This window comes from Canis aureus, chromosome 11 (genome assembly GCF_053574225.1).
Source record: "Canis aureus isolate CA01 chromosome 11, VMU_Caureus_v.1.0, whole genome shotgun sequence".
Lineage (NCBI taxonomy): Eukaryota > Metazoa > Chordata > Mammalia > Carnivora > Canidae > Canis > Canis aureus.
This window is the reverse complement of record NC_135621.1, coordinates 46,097,844-46,121,207: the sequence shown is the minus strand read 5'-3', so window position 1 is coordinate 46,121,207 and position 23,364 is coordinate 46,097,844. Positions and strand designations below refer to the sequence as shown.

General features: G+C 36.5%; 1 protein-coding gene across 2 annotated transcripts in view; it reads left to right on the top strand.

Moving 5' to 3' along the window:
• Positions 1-23,364, top strand: part of EIF5B (eukaryotic translation initiation factor 5B) — a 95,548-nt gene that overhangs the window by 38,716 nt on the left and 33,468 nt on the right. Inside the window, exons 7-10 of one of the 2 annotated variants that reach the window (XM_077915047.1) lie at positions 5,682-5,780; positions 6,246-6,335; positions 8,849-8,923; positions 14,548-14,831. In XM_077915047.1, coding sequence (XP_077771173.1) covers positions 5,682-5,780; positions 6,246-6,335; positions 8,849-8,923; positions 14,548-14,831 — 548 coding nt within the window. Of the gene's footprint in view, positions 1-5,681; positions 5,781-6,245; positions 6,336-8,848; positions 8,924-14,544; positions 14,832-23,364 lie in introns of both variants that reach the window. The other variant, XM_077915046.1, reaches the window with a different exon arrangement.

Sequence of the window (23,364 nt, the reverse complement as noted above, 5' to 3'; positions counted from 1 at the left end):
GTGTTTAGAACAGACCCAAAAAAGGATAGTACTTTAAGGACTGAACCATAATATAAACCACTGCCCAAGACCCAGATATACCTCTGAATGACTCCTGTACCACGTAAAATACTCATTCGAAGCATACTGTGGAAAGTAATAATATGTTGTAATTTCTGCAGCAGCCATTAAATAAAATTAAACCTCAAAATCAGTAGATGAGAGGAATTTTTTTTTTTTAAGATTTTATTTACTTTTTTATTCATGAGAAACACAGTGAGAGAGTCAGAGACATAGGCAGAGGGAGAAGCAGACTCCTCGCAGGGAGCCTGATGTGGGATTTGATCCCAGGACCATGCCCTGAGCTGAAGGCAGACACTCAACGGCTGAGCCACCCAGGCATCCCTTATAATCCAGAAGAAAGCGGGAGAAGGTGAAAAGGGAAGTGGAAAACAGGGAACAAACCAATCAAATAATAAAATGATAGGGCTAAAACTAACCATAATAATTAAAATATAGTAATCTAAATATGTCAGTTAAAACAGATTGTCAGAAAACAAGAGCCAGCTTGCTATGTGTTATCTACAATGAATCCACTTTAAGTATACTGATTTTTTTTAATATTTTATTTATTTGAGAGAACATGTGAGAGAGAGAGAGAGAGAACATGAGTTGAGGGGAGAAGCAGGCTCCCTGCTGAACAGGGAGTCCAATGTGGGGCTCAGTCTCAAGACTGGGATCATGTCTGGGCCTAGGGCAGATACTTAGCCAACTGAGCTCCCCAATTGCCCTTTAAGTCTACTGTTTTTTTTTTTTTTTTTTTTAAAGATTTTATTTATTTATTCATGACAGACACACACACACACAGAGAGAGGCAGAGACACACACACAGGGAGAAGCAGGCTCCATGCAGGGAGCCTGATGTGGGACTTGATCCCAGGTCTCCAGGATCACAGCCCAGGCCGAAGGCGGCACTAAACCGCTGAGCCACCAGGGCTGCCCAAGTATACTGATTTAGACAGAATGGTAAAAACAGATGTCAAATGAAAACTGGAGTTGTTACATTAGTCTGAAGTACTTCAGAACAAGTAAAATTACCAAAAATAGCTGTATTGCATAATAAAAAGTGAATTCATCAAAAAATAAAACAGTCCTGAAGCACCTGGGTGGCTTAGTCAGTTAAGCTTCTGAGTCTTGATTTTGGCTCAGGTCATGATCTCAGAATTGTAGGATCCGTGCTGAGCTTGGAGCCTGCTTAAGATTCTCTCTGCCTGGGGATCCCTGGGTGGCTCAGCGGTTTCGCGCCTGCCTTTGGCCCAGAGTGTGCGGTCCTGGAGTCCCAGGATCGAGTCCCGCGTCGGGCTCCTGGCATGGAGCCTGCTTCTCCCTCTGCCTGTCTGTCTCTATCATAAAATAAAAATAAATCTTAAAAAAAAAAAAAAAAAAAAAAAAAAGATTCTCTGTCTTTTCCTTTGCCGCTCCACCACTGCTCCTATTCTCCCTTTCTCTTGAAAGAAAGGAAGGGGGGAAGAGAGAGAGAGAGAGAGAGAGAGAGAGAGAGAACGAACACCTAACCACAAGTTCACAAACATTCACCAAGATAAGCCATTTTGGGGGCCATAAACATTAAAAGATTTAAAAGAATTGAAATCACACAGTACTTTTTTTTTGGGGGGGGGGGACCAAAAAGAATTAAACTAGAAGTGAATAATAGAAATATGTCTAAAAAATCAATAACTATTTGGAAATTAAATGACACTTCTTACTAAGCTATGAGTCCAGGAGGAAGTCTTAGTGAAAATTAGAAAATATCTTGAATTCGGCGGGTAAATACAGCATATCAAAGTTTGTGGGCTGTAGCTAAAGCAGTGCTTAGAGTGGAATTCATAGTAATTCTTGCTTTAGAAATAGTAATGCTTGCTTTAGAAAAAGTCAAATCGATAGTCTAAGCTTCCATCTTAAACTAAAAAAATAGAAGAGCATAGTCAGTGGAAAGAAACAAAATGCAGAAAGCAACAGAATGTAAAACAAGACTAAGAGAATCATTGAAGCCAGAAGTTAGTACTTTGAAAATATCAATAAAATTGATAAACTTCTAGAATGCCTGAGAAAAAAAAGACACAAATTGCTGATACCAGGAGAGTAGCATGGGGAGGGATATCGTTACAGATCTAAGATATTAAAATGATAAGGCAATACTATGAACAACTCTATGCTAATAGATTCAAAAGCTTAGGTAATGGGCCGCCCCGATGGCTCAGCGGTTTAGCACCGCCTTCAGCGTGGGTATGATCCTGGAGACCCAGGATCGAGTCCCACGTCAGGCTCCCTGCATGGAGCCTGCCTCTCCCTCTGCCTGTGTCTCTGCCTCTCTGTCTGTGTCTCTCATGAATAAACAACAACAACAGAAAACTCTTAAATTAAAAAAAAAAAAAAGCTTAGGTAAAAATAGGGGTATTCTTTAAAAGATAAAAAGTATCGAAACTCATATAATTTATCATGATGAGCTGGGTTTTACCCTGGGAATGAAGTCTGGTTCAGTTTTGAAAATCAGTAAATGTATTTAAAGAAGAAAAACTACATGGTCATCTTATGAATGGAGAAAAATCATCTGACAATTCAATATCCATGTATTCTAGGAATTCACAAACTGGAAATAGAAAAGTTTCTTATTTTGCTAAAAGAGATCTACAAAAAAGTATACAACCATTGCACTTAAGGATGAATTGTAGCTGCTAAACTCTAATACTGTAATTAAGGCAAGGATGTCAACTCTTAACCACAATCATGGGCAGCCTGGGTGGCTCAGTGGTTTAGCACCTGCCTTCAGCCCAGGGTGTGATCCTGGAGACCCGGGATCGAGTCCCACATCAGGCTCCCTGCATGAAGCCTGCTTCTCCCTCTGCCTGTGTTTCTGCCTCTTTCTCTCTCTGTGTCTGTCTCAAATAAATAAATAAATAAATAAAGACAATCTAAAAAAAAAAAAAACCCACAATCATTCCATGTTGTACTAGAACATCTTAGCGTAGGCAATTAGAGGGGAAAAAAAAAAAAAACAAGTGAAAGGTATACAGATTGGAAGAAGTAAAACTCTATTCACACATAATAGGGGTCTACCTAGAAAATACCACTAAATCTAGAACTGAAAAAACACAAAACCTACAACTAATAAGTGAGATTAACAAGGTTACAGATAGGGCCAATATGCAAATATCAATTGTATATCTGTATGCTAGTAATTAACAGCTGAAAATCAAGACAGTATTATTTGTAGTAGCATCCACCCAAATAAATTTTGAAATCCTTCCTTACAATTCTAATATTTGTGGGATCTATATGCTGAAAACTCTAAAATATTGATGAAAATAATCAAAAGCCTTTGTAAATGGAGAAATGTTGCATTCACAATTGGAAAACTTAGTACTGTTGAGATTATCAGTTCTCCAAAGTGATCTCTAAATTCAGTGTAGTCCCAGTCAAATTTGCAGCAGGATATTTTGTATCTATAAGCTGTTTCTAAAATGTGTATGAAAAGGTGAAGGAGTTAGAATGGCCAGAATATTTTTGAAAATAATATACATGGAGGACTCAAAATACCTGATTTCAAGACTTACTATAAAGCTGTGGTAATCAGTGCAATGTGATCATGCCAAAAGCAGCAATAAAGCAGATCAGTAGAGTCATCAGAATATGGTCAGTTTGGGGGATCCCTGGGTGGCGCAGCGGTTTAGCGCCTGCCTTTGGCCCAGGGCGCGATCCTGGAGACCCGGGATCGAATCCCACGTCAGGCTCCCGGTGCGTGGAGCCTGCTTCTCCCTCTGCCTGTCTCTGCCTCTCTCTCTCTCTCTGTGTGACTATCATAAATAAATAAAAATTAAAAAAAAAAAATTTAACAAAAAAAAAAAAGAATATGGTCAGTTTGGGTATTTTGTTTTTAATTTTTCTGTCATAGGTAAAAGGCAATTTAGTAAGTAAAGTATGATATTTGCAACAACTGATGCTGGAACCTTTGGGTATCTAGATGCAAAAACAAAAACTCAAGCGCAAAAGCCTCGTCCTAAATATTACACATTGTATAAAAATTAACTCAAAGATTGTAAACCTAAATATGAAATGTACAACTATAAAATTAGAGGGGAAAACTTAGTAGAAAATCTTTGTGATCTTGTGTCAGTGCTTAATTTAACTTCAAAGCATAATTCATAAAAGTAACAAATTTGGGAAAATCCAGTCAAAAATTTGCTCTGCCTGCAAAAGTCACCACTGAGAGAATTCAAAGACAATACCTGAAAATCACTTATCTGACAAGGATTAATATGCAAAATATGTGAAGATAAATGAATCTTCAACAATAAGAAAAGTAACTCCATTTAAAAATGGGCAAAAGATTTGAACAGACGCTTCAAGAAAATATAAGCAATGAAAAGAATGTTTAACAGTCATTAGGGAAATTCAAATTAAGACCACAATGAGGGCAGCCCTGGTGGCTCAGTGGTTTAGCGCCACTTTCGGTCCAGTGTGTGATCCTGGAGACGCAGGATCGAGTCCCATGTCGGGCTCCCTGCATGGAGCCTGCTTCTCCTTCTGCCTGTGTCTCTGCCTCTCACCTTCTCTCGCTCGCTCGCTCTCTCTGTCTGTCTCTCATGAATAAATAAATAAAATCTTAAAAAAAAAAGAGACCACAATGAGATAGCACTACATATTTATTGAAATACATGAATTTAAATATGCTCTTTTTCTGGCAAGCGGGCAAAACAGTTGGAACTCACCTGTCGTACTGGTTGGAATGCAAAGCTGTAAAGTCAATTTGGAAAACAGTTGGCAGTTTCTTTTTTTTTTTTTTAAGATTTTTAAAATTTTTATTATTTTTTATTTATTCATGAGAGACACAGAGAGAAGCAGAGACACACGCAGAGGGAGAAGCAGGCTCCATGCAGAGAGCCTGATGTGGGCCTTGATCCTGGGTCTCCAGGATCATGCCCTGGGCTGAAGGTGGCGCTAAACTGCTGAGCCACTGGGGCTTCCCCAGTTGACAGTTTCTTACAAAACTAAATACATATTTATCTAATGTCCCATCGTTCTCCAAAATATTTACTCCAGAGAAATGTTTACACAGAAACCTGCGTATAAATGTTCATAGCAGCTTTATTCATAATTGTCAAAAACTGGAAATGATTCCGATGTCCTTCAGTTGTCTACAGAATAATGGAACTATAGTATATCCATACAGTGGAATGCAATAAAAAGAAATGAAGTGGTAGTAAATACAATAATTAGTACATACAACCATGAGGATTACTCTAAAATCCATCATGGTGACAACAGCCCAGACTGTAAGGTTTTGTTTCTGTGACATTTGTAAAAAGCAAATCTTTGGAGCTAGAGAACAGGTAAGTGTTTGCCAGGGCCTAAGGATGTGAGTAGGGTTTGACTACATAGAACAGCACAGGGTGTAGGAACGGTTTTGCATCTTTGTTGCGTATAATAACTCAATACATTAGTCAAAAGTCCTAGAATTGGACATTAAGAAAGTAGAATTTAAGTTTGTGTAAATTTAAAAACTTTATATAGAAAAGAGATTTTTCTATCAATGTGCATTTATATTTCAGGGTATGTATCTCTGAGGTAAATGTTACCTTAAAGTATTTCTTAGAGGATACACAAATAGCATAAATCTAGAGTTTTTTGTTCTTATCCCTTAGGTGTTGAAGTGCCATCAAAAGACTCTTTGCCAAAGAAAAGGCCAATTTATGAAGATAAAAAGAAGAAAAAAACATTACAGCAGCTAGAAAATAAAGAAGGTTTGTATACAAAATGACCTGTGATTTAAAAACAGTTTTGTTTGCCTTTTTTCTACAACCTTCAAAACAATCTTTTAAAAAGAAAAATCACAAATCCGAATTACATGTTAAAACTTATTTCCTGTACCTTATTTTCTTTTGTTAATCATTCTCAACTGATTTAAATGACAGGTTAAAGGAAAAGTGCTTTTGTTTGTAAAACCTAGATCCTACCCAGAAACAACTGTTCTTCCCTATCATTATTTTTCTTGTTTCCATTGAGCCTTTTGTAATTTTACATTGTTCTTTGAGCAGAAAGAAAAATTGCTATTTCCTGTGAAATATATGACTGGTATTTAAACAGTTTTTAAACTTGCTAAAGAACTTAGGTTTGTATTACTGGATTTTACTCATGACTTAACAAAGTATCCTAACAGAAATTATGCACTGAAAAAGTATTAACTTGGTTTCTGCCATTTTTTTCAGTATCTGAACCAATAGAATTAAGTGCTGCTGTAGAAGTTGTGGAACAAGGAGTTCCAGAAAAGGAAGAGACACCACCTCCTGTTGAACCAGGCCAGTAGCACTAATTGTTTCCTATTAAATAGCACTGATATGTCAGAAATTGTCTTAGTCCTCATTAATTTAAGGAAAGCAAATATCTAGCAGGATGGTATTCTTCATACTCTAAACCATTTCTTTCCATTTCCATTTTGAAAAAGTGTAGGGGCACCTGGGAGGCTCAGTTGGTTGAGTATTTGACTCTGGTCATGGCTCAGGTTATGATCTCATGATTGTGAGTTTGAGCGCCCGTGAGTTTCAGACTCCATGCTGGGCTCCACTTAAAAAGAAAAAGTGTAGGAGTGAGACTTGAGTTCGTTTTTAGTAGTGTCAGTAAAATGTAGAGAAGGATAGTAGAAGTTTTTGAAATTTTTTTTCTGATGCTTTTATTTATGGGCCAGAAGTCTTAGGTGGTGCCAAGAAGATTTAAAGTTCTTCTTCTTCTTCTTTTTCTTTTTTTTTAAGATTTTATTTTTTTGAGAGAGATCGAGCACATGTGCTCAAGAGCAGGGCAGAGGGAGAGGGACAAGCCTGCGCAGGCCCAGTATGGGTCTTGATCCCATGACCTGAGCCAAAGGCAGACACTTGAGCCATCCAGACACCCCCTGATGTTCTTTATTTAATCCTTTGGAAACTGGAAACGTTTTATTTTTTTTATTTATTTATTTTTTATTTTTTTTATTTATTTATGATAGTCACACACAGAGAGAGAGAGAGAGAGAGGCAGAGACATAGGCAGAGGGAGAAGCAGGCTCTATGCACCGGGAGCCCGACGTGGGATTCGATCCCGGGTCTCCAGGATTGCGCCCTGGGCCAAAGGCAGGCGCTAAACCGCTGCGCCACCCAGGGACCCCTGGAAACGTTTTAATGAGAACTTTTTAAGAGTGCTGTAAAATTTGGCATTTTTAAACCTCATTAGAGGTCAGCTTCTATTTACTAAATCATCAAGAGGATTCTGTTTATTCAGTTTGTGTGTATGTGTTTTGAAGTTGGAGAAAGTCTTTGGCTTTTTTTTTTTTTTTTTAAAGATAAACATTGTTTTAACTCATTGGACTAGATATTGACAGGCAAGCCAGTGGCTAGCTACATTTTGGTAACAAAATCAAGAGAATCTCCACTGTTTAAAGTTCGGAGTGAGAATAAATAGCAAGAAAATATCAAGACTGACCCACACTGGTGAAAGGTATCATTGATAGTTCCTTTCCTTCTTTCTCCCCTTCTATTCTTAGTATAAAAAGGATGGTTCACCTGGCACAACTCAGCTTAACATGATGTCATTAGAGAAATTCAGGTTGATAGCTTGATGGCAGTCCATGATTTTAGAGGACATTTGTAGCAGTAAAAAGAATTGCTAATGTGGAAAGATATTTTGGGTACATGTACCTGCCTCATTTCCTCAAGATGACTTATCCAAATTTGTTGGCAAATAATAATTAGTACAGGGAAGTAAATACCACTTGTGGCACCTTCATCTTTAATTTGAGAATAGTTTTGCTTTATTGGATGTCAGTAAAATGAGCCATTAATGTTGAGTATTAAGTTTTAAATATTCAAAATTATACCTTTCTGGATATTTTTGGATTGTCAGCAAATACTCTTGTTCTTATTTTCAACTGGAGTAGAGGTGTAGCTTTGTACCTACAACTATGTGATTTAAGTAGTACTTGTATGTATCTGTAGAAGTTAAAGCAATAAAATAAGTAGTGAATTCTTAGGTGTGAGGTATGAGTTTGAAAGACCAAAATGAAGATATGGTAAATAGTCCTCTCTTCTCTTTCAGGCATCCAGTGGCTGCCTGAAACTGCATATAGTTCTAACTCTTTATACTGCTTTTTCCTATATATACATAATTATGATAGTTTAACTTACAAATTCAGCACAGTAGGAGATGAACAGCAATAAATAATAATATGAACATTTAGAACAACATACTATAAGAAGTTATGTGAATATAGTCTCTGTTAAAATACCTTATTTTACTATACTCTTCTTGTTATGATGTGAGATGATACATATCCCTATGACAAGATGAAGTAAGATGAATGATGTAGGCAATGTGATGTAATGTTAGACTACCATTGACCTGATGATATGTTGGAAGGAAAGGCTTCCAGACCATAGTTCATTTTGGGTAACAAACTGCAGAAAGCAAGACCATAGATGAGGTTAGGAGGACTGTTGTGAAATTTCATTTCTCCTCAAGAACTGAGTGTAATCGTCTATCCTTTTCAAATCTAACAGAACATTTCAGTGTCTGAGTTTCTAATACTTTAATTATGTCAAATATGAAATCTGAGTTGAGTTTTAATTTGGTATATTCCAAATTCTAAAAAACTATATAGCATTTGGTAATACTAAATTATAACATGCTAGCTATATTAAGAAAATAGTTCCAAAGATGACAAAATAGTATATATTTTTGCATAATTAAAACATTTTTAATGTCAGCATAATTTTCTACTTTTATCTAAAAGTAAACCCAATTTCTGGATGATTTCTATGTCTTTAACACAAACCTTTATTTACAGAAGAGGAAGAAGAAACTGAAGATACTGGATTGGATGATTGGGAAGCTATGGCCAGTGATGAAGAGAGAGAAAAAGGTGAATAGCTCATAAGTACACGTTGATATATCTAATAGTTATTAGAGGTGTTTTTTTTTTAATTATTAAGATTTTATTTACTTGAGAGAGAGAGTGTGAGAAAGAGAGCATGAGCCAGAGGTGGGAGGGCAGAGGGAAAGGGAGAAGCCAACTCCTAACTGAGCATATGCTTAACCGACTGAGCCACCCAGGTGCCTCTAGACATTTGTATAATTAAAGGAAGTGTCTTCTGATTATGAAAGCTCTGTGAACGTTTCTGGGAATAAAAATTAGTCTTGGATCTCTCCACTGCCATGCTTCCCAAATCCTCATGTGGATCCTCATTTCATGAATAAATGATTTTTTAGGGACTCCTAGGATTTAAAATACATTTTTTGAAGCAGATGGCTTCAGCTGCAGTCATGATCCCAGGGGTCTGGGATCAAGCCCTGCATCTGGCTTCCTGCTTGGTGGGGAGTCTGCTTTTCTTTTCCCTCTGCCCTTTCCTTCAGCTTGTGCTCTCTGTTGTTATCTCTCTCAAATTAATAAACAAAATCTTTTTAAAAATACATTTTTTTCAGAATGATGTTGTAGATGGGATTGGATTATTAAAGCTAGCCTATAAGAAGCACTTTAACTTAAAATATAATACAAAGGCAATACAAGTAAATAGTGCCTAATCTATATGAATAAGTAATTTTTGTCTTGTCTTTATGTCCTATATTAAATCTACTTTCTTTGGTTTTAACTTGCTTGGGGTTTTCCAAGCATCTTGAGGTAGATATTTGGTTTTTTTTGTTTGTTTTTTCAGGTTTTTTTCCTAATATATATTTTTTCTTCTAAGTTTTAATTGTTAGTTAACATGCAATGTTATGTTAGTTTCAGGTGTATGATATAGTGATTCAACAATTCCATGTATTTCCCTGTGCTCATCAGAACAACTATACTCTTTAATTCCCATCACCCATTTAAACCCCCCCCACCCCCCGCCACCATTACCCCAGGCCCTACCTTGCCCCAGACTTCTATCCTGTGGTAACCATCAGTTTGTTCTCTGTAGTTAAGAGTCCATTTCTTAATATGTCTCTTTCTGGTTTTTTTGCCCTTTGCTCATTTGATTTGTTTCTTAAATCCCATGAGTGAAATCATGTATTTGTCTTTCTCTGACAGATGTATTTCGTTTAGCATTATACTCTCTAGCTTCATGCCTGTTGTTGCAAGTGACTGGATTTCATTCTTTTTTATGGCTGCATAGTATTTCCATTGCATACATACACCACATGTTGTCTATCCATTCATCTGTCACTGGACATTTGAGTTGCTTCCATATCTTGGTTATTATAAGTAATGCTACTATAAACATTGGGGTGCATGTATTAGTGTTTTTGTATTTTTTGAATAGATACCTGGTAATGTGTTTTGAATTAGTGTTTTTGTATTTTTTGAATAAATACCTGGTAATGTGACTACTACGTCATAAGGTAGTTCTATTTTTAATTTTTTTTTAAAGATTTTCTTTGAGAGAGAGAGAGAGAGAAGAAAAGACATAGGCGGTGAGAGAAGCAGGCTCCATGGAGGGAGCCCGATGCAGGACCCGATCCCAGGACTCTAGGATCACTTCCTGGGCTGAAGGCAGGTGCTCAACTGCTGGGCCACCCAGGTGTCCTCTATTTTTAATTTTTTGAAGAACCTCCATACTGTTTCCACAGTGGCTGCACCAGGTTGCATTCCCACCACTAGCACAAGGGGGTTCCTTTTCTTCCATATCCTGGTCCCTAAAACATTTTTTAAAAACTAAATTTTTCTTTTTAGTATTGCTTTAGCAAAATTTCACAAATTCTGATGTTACTTTTTAATTTCCATTTTAATATATATTACTTGATTAATGGAAGTGTAGTTCTTAATTTATAAAAGTGGGATTTTCTAATTATTTTCTTGTTACTTCATTGAGATCAGAAAACCTACATGGTTCTATATTTTGAAATACGTCGAGACTTAATTTACAACCCAACACATGGTTAGTTATTGTGTTTAATATCTGCTTGGAAGGAATTTATATTCTGTGGTAGTTGTGTGCCTTGTTCTCTGTAGAGGTAACCCTTGAACAACATGGATTTCAAATGCAGGAGTCAAGGCACCTGGGTAGCGTAGTGCTTGAATGTCTGCCTTTGGCTCAGGTTGTGATCCCTGGGTCCTGGGATTGAGTCCCACATCAGGCTTCCCCAGAGAGCCCGTTTCTCCCTCTGCCTGTGTCTCTTCCTCTCTCTGTGTGTGTCTCATGGATAAACAAATAAAATCTTAAAAAAAAAAAATAAACTGCAGGAGTCTATTTACATGCAGATTTTTTTAAAAATACAGTGCTATAAATTTTTCTTTAAGATTTTCTTTACAACATTTTAATTTGCTTGGTTTCATTTATTGTAAGAATACAGTATGTAATACACATACAAAATATGTATCAGTCAACTGTTTATGTTATTAAAAAGTATTATGGTCAGTAATAGGCTGTTAGTAGTTAGTTTTCGAGGAGTCAAAAATTATACATGGATTTCTGACTGCACAGGGGGGCATCAACATGCCTAATCCCCATATTGTTAAAGGGTAAACTGTATTTCATCCATGTTGCTCATCATTTTGTTCAACTCTTTTTTATTCTGAGATTTTTTTTTTTTTATTCTGGGCTACCTTTTCTTTCTGTTACTGAGAGTAGTGGGTTAAAATATACGATAAAGTAGATTGTCCATTTCTCCCTGAGTTCTGTTAATTTTGTTTGATACATTTTAGTCCTATATTATTGGGCAAATACATTCTCATATTTTTTTGATGAAGTGACTCATTGATTTGTTGCTCTGTTGTTTTATTTGTTTTATTTTTAGCAGTGCTTTTTGCCTTAAAGCTTACTTCATCTGATACTGATCTAGCGATATAGCTTTGATTTACATGATCTTTTTTTTTTTTTTTCTGTATTTATTACTTTCTCTGTCTCCTTAAATCACACATAGTTGAGAGTTTTAAATCTAGTTTATCAATCGTATTTTACCTAGGCTACTTAGCCCATTACATTTAACTCTTGATGTGATTAATGAAAAATATTTATCTTTATTTTTTTTTGTCCTGTATAACCATCTTTGAGACTGTTGTTTTGTTTTATAAATTCCATGTTTTCCTCCTTTCATGAGCTTGGAAGTGGTATACTTTTCTGCTTACTTTTAGTTGTTACTCTAGAGACTTTTAACGTGGATCTTTAACTATCACTTTTTTTTTTAATTAATTTATTTATTTATGATAGTCACACAGAGAGAGAGAGAGAGAGAGGGGCAGAGACATAGGCAGAGGGAGAAGCAGGCTCCATGCACCGGGAGCCCGATGTGGGATTCGATCCTGGGTCTCCAGGATCGCGCCCTGGGCCAAAGGCAGGCGCTAAACCGCTGCGCCACCCAGGGATCCCTTTAACTATCACTGTTTAATGTTACCCTCTTTCTGTACAATTCAAAGGCCACAGAATACATGAATAAATTTATGCACTTCTCAGTTTATATATCATCATTCCCATATTTTAATTCTTAAATCCAATCATAGGTTAAGTTTACTCATATTGTCTGTTCTTTGTTGTAGTTCATTTCTTTTTGCATCTCTCATCTTCCATTTGAAATCATTTGTCTTTGTCTGAAGAATACCTTTTAGAGTTTCCTTTAGTATGAATCTGTTAGTGAGGCATTCCATTTTTGCTTTTCTAAAAAATACCTTTATCTCATCTTTATTCTTGAAGGGTGTATTTACTGAGTGAGGAATTTTTTGTTGAAATTCTGTTTAACATTTTGAAGGTACTATTCCCTTGTGTTAGCTTTCATTGTTTCTGTTGAGAAGTCAACCTAACGTTAGGTATCAACCTAAAGTTTTCATGTGTCTTTGGTTTTCAGCAGTTTTAGTATGAGGTGGCCTGGGTCAATTCTCTTTTACTAATTCTGCCTGTAGAGATTTATCAGTGTATGGTTTTATAATGTTATGAGCCATTATTTCTCCTCAGGAATTCTAGTTATTCCTATTATGTACCTTCTTGTATCAATGTATCATTTCTGTTTTATCCACCTAATTGAGTGTCCATGGTTCATTCTAGAGTGTTTCTTATCTGTCTTCTGGTTCACTAATTTTCTCTTTCGCTGTTTACACTCCTGTTAAATCCATCTTTTGGGTTCTTACTTTTGTCCCCAGTACCTTCTAGTTTTAGATAATCCATTTAACTATTTTTATAGTTTTTTTACTTTCTATATTTTTTTAATCTTCTGCTTCCTAGATGATAGAGTCATGAAAAAAAATATTTTTTAAAGATTTTATTTATTTATTCATGACAGACAGAGAGAGAGAGAGAGAGGCAGAGTCCCAGGGAGAGGGAGAAAGCAGGCTCCATGCAGGGAGCCCGATGTGGGACTTGATCCCGGGTGTCCAGGATCACACTACGGGCGTAAGGCGCCAAACTGCTGGGCCACTGGGGCTACCTAATTTTTAAAATTTTTGAATAGGTTTATTCATTTATTTTAGAGAGTGAAAGCAGGGCAGGGGCAGAGAGAGCCTCTCAAGCAGCCCCACCATGAGGCTCAATCTCATGACCTGAGCCAAAACCAAGAGTTGGACGCTCAACCAACTGAGCCACCCAGGTGCCCCTCAATTTTGGTTTTATAACTTTGGCATATAGAAGTCCTCTGAGTTTGTGTATGCTAGCTTCTATTGTGTGAAATGTTTTTTTCACATGGCTTGTTATTTTCATATATCGTGTTGGACATTATACTTGTAAAGCTGTAGGAATAATTTGACATCAAGGACAGTATTTTTCTCCAGAGAAAATTTATGTGTACATTCACCAGGAGTCTAAATGAATTAGCAATATGGAATCATTTTATTCCAGATTTAGAATTGATAAGAATAGAATCTGAAGGTGATTGGCCAATAACAGGGAAGTCCTATTTATTTCCTATTCATTCTGTTAGTGTTCAGTTCTCCGAGATTTCATTCCATAAAAAGAGTATTTACCCAATGTCTGTCCACCTTGTGCACCGCCCCTCATTAATAGGCTAAGCACTGTTTAGCTTTTAAGTTGCCTCCTCCAGAATCAATAAATGACCATTGCTTCTTTGCCTTTTGGCTAAGATCAAGGACAGAATCGGTAGATGACCCCAACAGAAAGAATAAGAGTTGTGTTCCCTTCCATTCATTTTTTTTTAAAGATTATTTATTCATGAGAGACACAGAGAGGCAGAGATGTAGATAGATGGAGAAGCATGCTTCCCTGTGGGGAACCTGATGCAGAACTCGATTCCAGGACCTTGGGATCATGCCCTGAGCCAAAGGTAGATAGATGCTCAACCCCTGAGCCACCCAGGCACCCCTGCTCCCTTGATTCTTATTCTGCTTATAGTCTGGCTCAGTAACATTAAGTTTTTACTGTTAAATGGCAGTCTTCATTGTAGCAAATGTGTGATCAGTACTTTGAATTTATGATGCATAAAAACAAGTTAGCATTCATGATGTTTTATAATGTTACTGCCAGATTTAGTGCACCCTTACTAGTATTTTCCCTTTAAGGTTTATAATGTTGATCTCCATTTTTAACTTTCGTTTATTTTAAAATCTTTGTTTCCTGAAAGAAGAAAATACTGTGCATATAGAAGTAAAAGAAAACCCTGAGGAGGAAGAGGAAGAGGAGGAAGAAGAGAGTGAAGAAGAAGAGAGTGAAGAGGAAGAGGAAGAGGAAGGAGAAAGTGAAGGCAGTGAAGGTGATGAAGAAGATGAAAAGGTGTCCGATGAGAAGGATGCAGGGAAAATGTTAGATAAAAAACCAAGTAAAGAAATGAGTTCAGAATCTGAATACGACTCTGATGATGATCGAACTAAAGAAGAACGGGCTTATGACAAAGCCAAACGGAGGATTGAGGTATTTATTTTCCCCTTTCTCTTATTTCCTTTCCTCACTGTTCCTCATCTGGGATCATCAGAATTGTTCTCTGAACTAAAGAGAGTGTGGTACTAGCATAATAACAGAAAATACACATGAGTGAAACAGAACTGAGAGTCCAGAAATAGATCCTCCTATTTCTGACCTGTTGATTTGTCAAAGATGCCAGATCAATTCAGTGGGAAAAGGATAGCTTTTTCAACCAATGGTGCTAGTTAAATTAATAAAAAATGAGTTTGTCTCTGACTCCAAATCATATATAAAAGTTATTAAAACAGATCAGGGAGAGCTAAAGATTTGACAAACTAAAGATATATAATTAGAAAAAAACAAGACAAAATATTCATGACTGTGGGTTAGACAGTGGGTCTCTGACAGTGATCTAACCCAAGAACCTTACTCCCTCACCTAATCCAGAATGGTATACTGTTTCATCGTTTTTTTTTTCTTGTTCTCTCCAAAATTTGATGTGCTCTTTAAATGATGGCTTAAAGGTGTACAGGGATACTCTGATCATATACCCTCTAGTCATAAACACTAGTTAGACTAGTATTTGCCTTGCCTATTTTAGGTTAGTCACTGTGGGGGCATCTGCTCATGTTAATTGTTGAAATTTGGTGAGTTAATGAGGCATCTATTTATTAAAGTGCACATTACCTAGCAGGCTTACTCTATTTTTCCACTTATACAATAGACTTGAGAGTTTTTGTTAATTATGTCAGCTTAGCATAAGCTTAGCATAAACAATATACTAAAAACTAGTTTGCTTGAGGATGCTAAAGAATTTTAAAGCTAAACACAATTTTAGCTTTTTAAAATTTTCATTTATAATTTTAATTTTCCAGTTTTGTAATTAGATTTTTAAAAAATAACTTGTATATCAGTATTTGCCTCATCCTTCTATAAAGTCTATTAAAGGGATACATTTTTTGAATTTCTGAAGGACTAAGGTCTGTTATTGTAAGTTGGGATTTCTCACCCCTGTCACTATTGACATCATTAGGCCATATAATTCTGTTGTGGGGGACAGACTTCTTAATTTAGAATGTTAAGCAGCATCCCTGCCCTCCATCCACTAGATACTAGTGGCGTTCCCCTCCCTTCGCACTTGTAATTGCTGCTTCTCATAGCACCTACTCAAGCCAATTCCTTTGCTCTGTACCCATGTGTGAGAGACAGTTTGTAATGTGTTTGATGATTTAAAGACCATGGATATAAGCAGAAAAAAAAGGTTTCTCCATTATCTCACTTCCAGACTTGTTCATAGTTCTGTACTTGAGGTTCAAGTTTTTAAAAATGTTTAATTAAAGCTAAAATAATAAATTTTATAGATATATCTTTGTTTCACATATCAATATGCTATGGACCTCTTCACCCAACAATTTTTTAAGCACTTTTGTTGAGATATGATTTATATACCAAAGAATTGATCCATTCTAAGTGTACAGTTTAATGATATTTTGTAAATTTGTAGAATTGTGCATCTGTTATCGTAAGTCAACTTCAGAATATTGTCATCACCCTAAAAAGATTTCATGTGCCAATTTGTAATCATTCCTTATTCCTCACTCCCACCTTTGGAGTCCCACCATCCAGTTTTGCTTTACATGGTTTCAGTTACCTGTGGTCAACTGCACTCTGGAAGCAGATGATACTCCTTCTCATGTATTGTCAGAAAGTCAGTAGTAGCCTAACACTGTCATTCACCTCACTTCATCTCATTATGTACGCATTTTATAATCTTATATCAGAAGGGTGAGTACAGTTACTTTGAGAGAGATCATATTCACATAACTTTTTTCCAGTATATTCTGTTTTATTACTAGTTACTGGTAATCTCTTACTGTGCCTAATTTATAAATTTAATTTATTTTGGGGGGGGAGGGGAGCACACAGGGAGGGGGGGAGAGAGAATGTTAAGCAGGTTCCATGCCCACCACAGAGCCTGATGCACGGCTCCATCTCACAACCCTGAGATCATGACCCGATCTGAAATTAAGAGTCAGATGCTTAACCAACTGAGCCACCAGGCATCCCTAAATTTAACTTCATCATAGATATATATATGAGAAAACATAGTACGTATGGGGTTTGGTACTATCCACAGTTTCAGGCATCCATTGGGGGTCTTGGAATGTATCACCCCCTGCATAAGGAGGGACTACTATAAATTCAATCATATAATATGTGATATTTTGTTGTCTAGCTTATTTCACTTACCCTGTTTATTTATGTGGTAGCTGTATCAGTTTTGTTAATTTTTATTGCCAAATAGTGCTCTATAAGTATACCATATTCTCTATTCACTAATTACAGAACATTTGAGTTTCCAGTTTTTTAGCTATTATAAATGGTATACATTTGCATGTAAGTCTTTATATAGAAATATGTCTTGTCTTTTTTCCTTTCTTTCTTTGATATATTCCTAATAATAAAATTGCTAGATCATAAATTTGCATTTAACTTTTTCAGAAACTATTTTCTAGAGTGGCTGCACAATTACAGATTCCTACCAGTTGAAGGTTCTAGTAGTTTCTCTCCATCCTAATACTTTTTAATATCTGTCTTTTCAATTATAGCCATTCTAGTGGATATGAAATAGTATATCTTATTGTGATTTTAATTTGTATTTCTGTGATGTTTAACATTTCTCAATGTGCTTATTGACCATTACTGTATCTTCATTGGTGAAACATTATTCAAATTTTTGTTCATTTTTAAAAGTTTTATAATTTGTCTTTTTATTATTGAGTTGTAAGAGTTTTAAGTTTCTTTTGAGGTGAATAAGTTTTTAATTTTGTTAACATCTAGTTTATCAAAATTTCCTTCTAGTGTTGTTTTAGATAAATCATTGTCTGACTCAAGGTCATGAATATTTTGTCCTATTTTTTCCCTAAATTTATGCCTTTAGTTTCTTCTGTCTTTAGCTCTATCTCTGATCTGTTTTAAGATCAGTTTTATGTATGATGGGTCAGAGACTAAACTCATTTTTTTATTAATTTAACTAGCCCTGTTGGTTGAAAAAGCAATCCTTTTCCTATTGAATTGTTTTGGCCATCTTTGACAAGTCAATGGGTCAGAAATATGAGGATTTATTTCTGGACTTTCAGTTCTGTTTCACTCATGCGTATTATCTGTTCTTATGCCAGTACCACACTGTCTTGATTACTGTAGTTTTATAGTAAGTTTTGAGGTAGGGAAATGTAACTCTTCCAATATTATTATTCCTTTTTAAGATTGTTTTGGCTATTGTAACTTGCTTTTCAATACAAATTTTGTGGTCACCTTGTCAATTCCTGCAGAAGGCTTGCTCAGATTTAGATGGAGATTGTGTTGAAATTATAGATCGATTTTATTTTATTTTATTTATTTATTTTTTTAATTTTATTTATTTATTTATTTATTTATGATAGTCACAGAGAGAGAGAGAGAGAGAGGCAGAGACACAGGCAGAGGGAGAAGCAGGCTCCATGCACTGGGAGCCTGATGTGGGATTCGATCCCGGGTCTCCAGGATCGCGCCCTGGGCCAAAGGCAGGCGCCAAACCGCTGCGCCACCCAGGGATCCCTATAGATCGATTTTAGGGAGAATTATCATCTATTTTAACAATATTGAATCTTCCAGTCTATGTAAATAGGCTGATTCTCTATTCATTTGGATCTTTTACAGTTTCTTCCAGTAGTGTCTTATACTTTTCACAGTTTAAGATTTGCGATTCTTTTATTAAATTTATTACTAGGTATTTTATTGTTTTCAATGCTATTGCAAATGGGTTCACAATTTTAAAAAAATACTTAAATTAAAAAAAAATTTTAAATTCAGTTTGCCAGCATATAGTATAACACCCAGTGCATAGCTCATCTTTTGCCTTCCTTAGTGCCTGTCACCAATTACCCCATCCCCCCACCCACCTCCCCTTCCACAACCCTTTGTTTCCCAGAGTTAGGAGTCTCTCATGGTTTGCCTTTCTCTCTAATTTTTTCCCCACTCAGTTTCTCTCCTTTCCTTATGGTCCCTTTCACCATGTCTTATGTTCCACGTATGAGTAAAACCATATGATAATTGTCTTTCTCTGATTGACTTATTTCACTCAGCATAATATCCTCCAGTTCCATCCACATCGAAATAAATGGTATATATTCATCCTTTGTGATGGCTGAGAAATATTCCATTCTCTGTCTGTGTGTACCACATCTTCTTTATCCATTCATCTAAGGACATTGTGGCTTGTTCCACAGTTTGGCTATTGTGGACATTGCTGCTATGAACATTGGGGTGCAGGTGTCCTGTTGGTTTCACTACATCTGTATCTTTGGGGTGAATACCCAGTAGTGCAGTTGCTGGGCCTTAGAGTAGCTCTATTTTTAACTTCTTAAGGAACCTCTACACTGCTTTCCAGAGTGGTTGCACCAGCTTGCATTCCCACCAACAGTGCTAGAGGGTTCCCCTTTCTCTACATGCTCGCCAACATTTGTTGTTTCCGGTCTTGTTAGCCACTCTCACTGGTGTAAAGGGGTATCTCATTGTGGTTTTGATTTATATTTCCCTGGTGGCAAGTGATGTGAAGCATTTTTTAATGTGCTTGTTGGCCGTGTATAGGTCTTCTTTGGAGAAATGTCTGTTCATGTCTTCTGCCCATTTCATGCCTGGATTATTTGTTTCTTGGGTGTTAAGTTTGATACATTCTTTATAGATCTTGGATACTAGCCCTTTATCTGATATGTCATTTGCAATTATCTTCTATTCTGTAGGTTACCTTTTAGTTTTTTTTACTGTTTCTTTTGTTGTGCAGAAGCTTTTTATCTTGAAGTCCCAATAGTCCATTTTTGATTTTGTTTCCCTTGCTTTCATAGATGTGTCTTGCAAGAAGTTGGCTGTGGCCAAGTTCAAAGAGGTTGTTGCCGGTGTTCTCCTCTAGGATTTTGATGGAATCTTGTCTCACATTTAGATTTTTCAACCATTTTGAGTTTATCTTTGTGTATGGTGTAAGAGAATGGTCCGGTTTCATTCATCTGCATGTGGCTGTCCAATTGCCCAATACCATTTATTGAAGAGACGTCTTTTTTCCATTGGATATTCTTTCCTGCTGTGTTGAAGATGAGTTGATCAGGGATCCCCGGGTGGCGCAGCGGTTTGGCACCTGCCTTTGGCCCAGGGCGCGATCCTGGAGACCCGGGATCGACTCCCACGTCGGGCTCCCGGTGCATGGAGCCTGCTTCTCCCTCTGCCTGTGTCTCTGCCTCTCTCTCTCTCTCTCTCTCTGTGTGTGACTATCATAAATAAATAAAAATTTATAAAAAAAAAAGATGAGTTGATCATAGAGTTGAGGCTTCATTTCTGGGTTTTCTGTTCCATTGATCTTTGCATCTGTTTTTGTGCCAGTACCATACAGCTTTGTATGATCTTGATCACAGCTTTGTAATACAGTGTGAAGTCAGGTATAGTAATGCCCCCAGCTTTAGTTTTCTTTTTCAACATTCCTCTGTCTATTCGGGGTCTTTTCTGGTTCCATATAAATCTTAGGCTTATTTGTTTCAACTCTGTGAAGAAAGTCCATGGTATTTTGATAGGGATTGCATTGAATAAGTAAATTGCTCTGGTAGCATAGACATTTTCACAGTATTTATTCTTCCAGTCCATGAACATGGAATGTTTTTCCATCTCTTTGTGTCTTTTTCGATTTCTTTCATAAGTGTTCTGTAGATTTGGGAGAATAGATCCTTTACCTCTTTGGTTAGGTTTATTCGTAAGTATCTTATGGTTTTGAATGCAATTGTAAATGGAATTGATTCCCTAATTTCTCTTTCTTTAGTCTCGTTGTTAATGTATAGAAATGTAATTGATTTCTGTGCACTGATTTCTGTGATCTTGCCACCTTACTAAATTGCTATATGAGTTGTAGCAATTTTGGGGTAGAGTCTTTTGTGTTTTCTATATACAGTATCATGTCATCTGCAAGAGGGAGAGTTTGAGGACTTCTTTGCCCATTTGAATGCCTTTTCTTTCTTTCTGCTGTCTGATTGCTGAGGCTAGGACTTTTTAGTACTATGTTGAATAACAGTGGCGAGAGTGGGCATCCCTGTCATGTTCCTGACCTTAGGGGAAAAGCTCTGTTTTTCCCCATTGAGAATGATACTCACTGTGGGCTTTTCATAAATGGTTTTATGATCTTGAGATATGTTCCCTCTGTCTTTACACTTTGAAGAATTTTAATCAGGAATGCATACTGTATTTTGTCAGATGCTTTAGAGAAAGCATCTGTTGAGAGGATCATATGGTTCTTTTCTTTTATTGATGTGATCTACCATACTGATTGTTTTACAAATGTCGAACCCACCCTTTCATCCCAGGGATAAGTCCCGCTTGGTCTTGGTGAATCTTAATGTACTGTTGGATCCTATTGGTTGGTATCTTGGTGAGAATTTTTGCATCCATTTTCATCAGGGATACTGGTTTGTAATTCTCCTTTTTGGTGAGGTCTTTGGTTTTGGGATTAAGGTAATGGCTGCCTCAATAGAAAGAGTTTGGAAGTATTCCTTCCATTTCTATCCTTTTGAAATAGCTTTAGTAGGATAGGTATTATTTCTTCTTTAAATGTTTGGTAGAATCCCCCTGGGAAGACATCTGACCCTGGACTTTTGTTTCTTAGGAGGTTTTTGATGATTGCTTCAGTTTCCTCACTTTAGATTTTCTATTTCTTCCTGTTTCAGTTTTGATAATTTGTAGGTTTTGAGGAATGCATCCGTTTCTTCCAGATTGCCAAATTTGTTGGCATATAGTTGCTCATAATACATTTTTAAAATTGTTTGTATTTCTTTGGCATTGGTTGTGATCGCTCCTCTTTCATTCATGATTTTAATTTGAGTCTTTTTTCTTTTTTTTTTTTTTAATATTTTATTTATTTATTCACGAGAGATACAGAGAGGCAGAGACATAGGCAGAGAGAGAAGCAGGCTCCTTGTAGGAAGCCTGATGGGGCACTCGATCCCAGGAACCCAGTATCACAACCTGAGCCGAAGGCAGACACTCCGTCACTGAGCCACCCAGGTGTTCCTCTCTTTTCTTTTTAATAAATCTGGCTAGAGGTTTATCTAATTAATTCATCCAGAGACCAGCTGATGCTTTCATTGATCTGTTCTACATTTCTCTTGGTCTCTAATTCGTTGAGTTATGCTCTAATCTTTATTATTTCTCTTCTTCTGTTTGGTTTAGAATTTGTTTGCTCTTCTTTGTACAGTTCCTTTAGGTATAAGGTTAGCTTGTGTATTTGAAATTTTTCCTGTTTTTCGATGAGGCTTGTATTGAGATATATTTCTCTCTTACATGACTGCCTTTGCTGTATCCCAAAGATTTTGAACAGTTGTGCTTTCATTTTCATTAGTTCCATGAATCTTTTTAATTCTTCTCTAATTTCTTGGTTGATCTATTCATCTTTTAGTAGGATGCTCTTTAAACTCCAAGTAAAAAAAAAAAAAAAAAACTCCAAGTGTTTGAATTCATTCCAGATTTCTTCCTGTGATTGAGTTCTAGTTTCAAAGCATTGTGCTCTGAAAATATGCGGGGAATAATCCCAGTCTTTTGGTATTGGTTGAGACCTGTTTTGTGACCCAGTATGTGGTGTATTCTGGAGAAAGTTCCCTGTGCACTTGAGAAGAATGTCTATTCAGTTGCATTAGGATGGAATGTTCTGTGAAATGCATTTGGTCCAGTGTGTCATTCAGAGTCCTTGTTTCTTTGGTGATGTTCTGCTTAGAAGCTCTGTCCTTTGCCTAGAGTATCATGTTGAAATTTCCTACTTAATGTATTATTATCTATGCATCTCTTAACTTTATTAGTTGGTTGATATACTTGGCTGCTCCCACATTAGGGGCATAAATATTCCTCATTTTTAGGTCTTCTTGTTGGATAGAACTGTTTAGTATGATACAATGTCTCTCTTCATCTCTTATTACAGTATTTGGTTTACAATCTAATTTATCTAATCTGAGGATTGCTACCCCAGCTTTCTTTTGAAAACCATTTGAATGGTAAATGGTTCTCTACCCCTTCATTTTCTGTCTGTGTGTGTCCTTAGGTCTAAAATTAGTCTCTTGTAGACAGCATTTGGATGGGTCTTACTTTTTTATCCAGTCTAATACCCTGTGTCTTTTGTTTGGATCATTTAGCCCATTTAAGTTCAGAGTAACTATTGAAAGATATGAATTTAGTGTCATAGTATTACTTATACAGCCTCTGTTTTTGCAGATTGTTTCCTTGGCCTTCCTCCTTCACTTATAGGGTCCCCCTTAATATTTCTTGCAGAGCTTGTTTGGTGATCACATATTCTTTCAGTTTCTGTCTATCCTGGAAGCTCCCTATCTCTCCTTTTATTCTGAATGACAGCCTTTCTGGATAAAGTATTCTTGGCTACATGTTTTTATTATTTAGTACCCTGAATATATCATGCTAGCCCTTTCTGGCCTGCCAGGTTTCTGTGGATAGGTCTGCTGTTAATCTGATATTTCTCCCCATA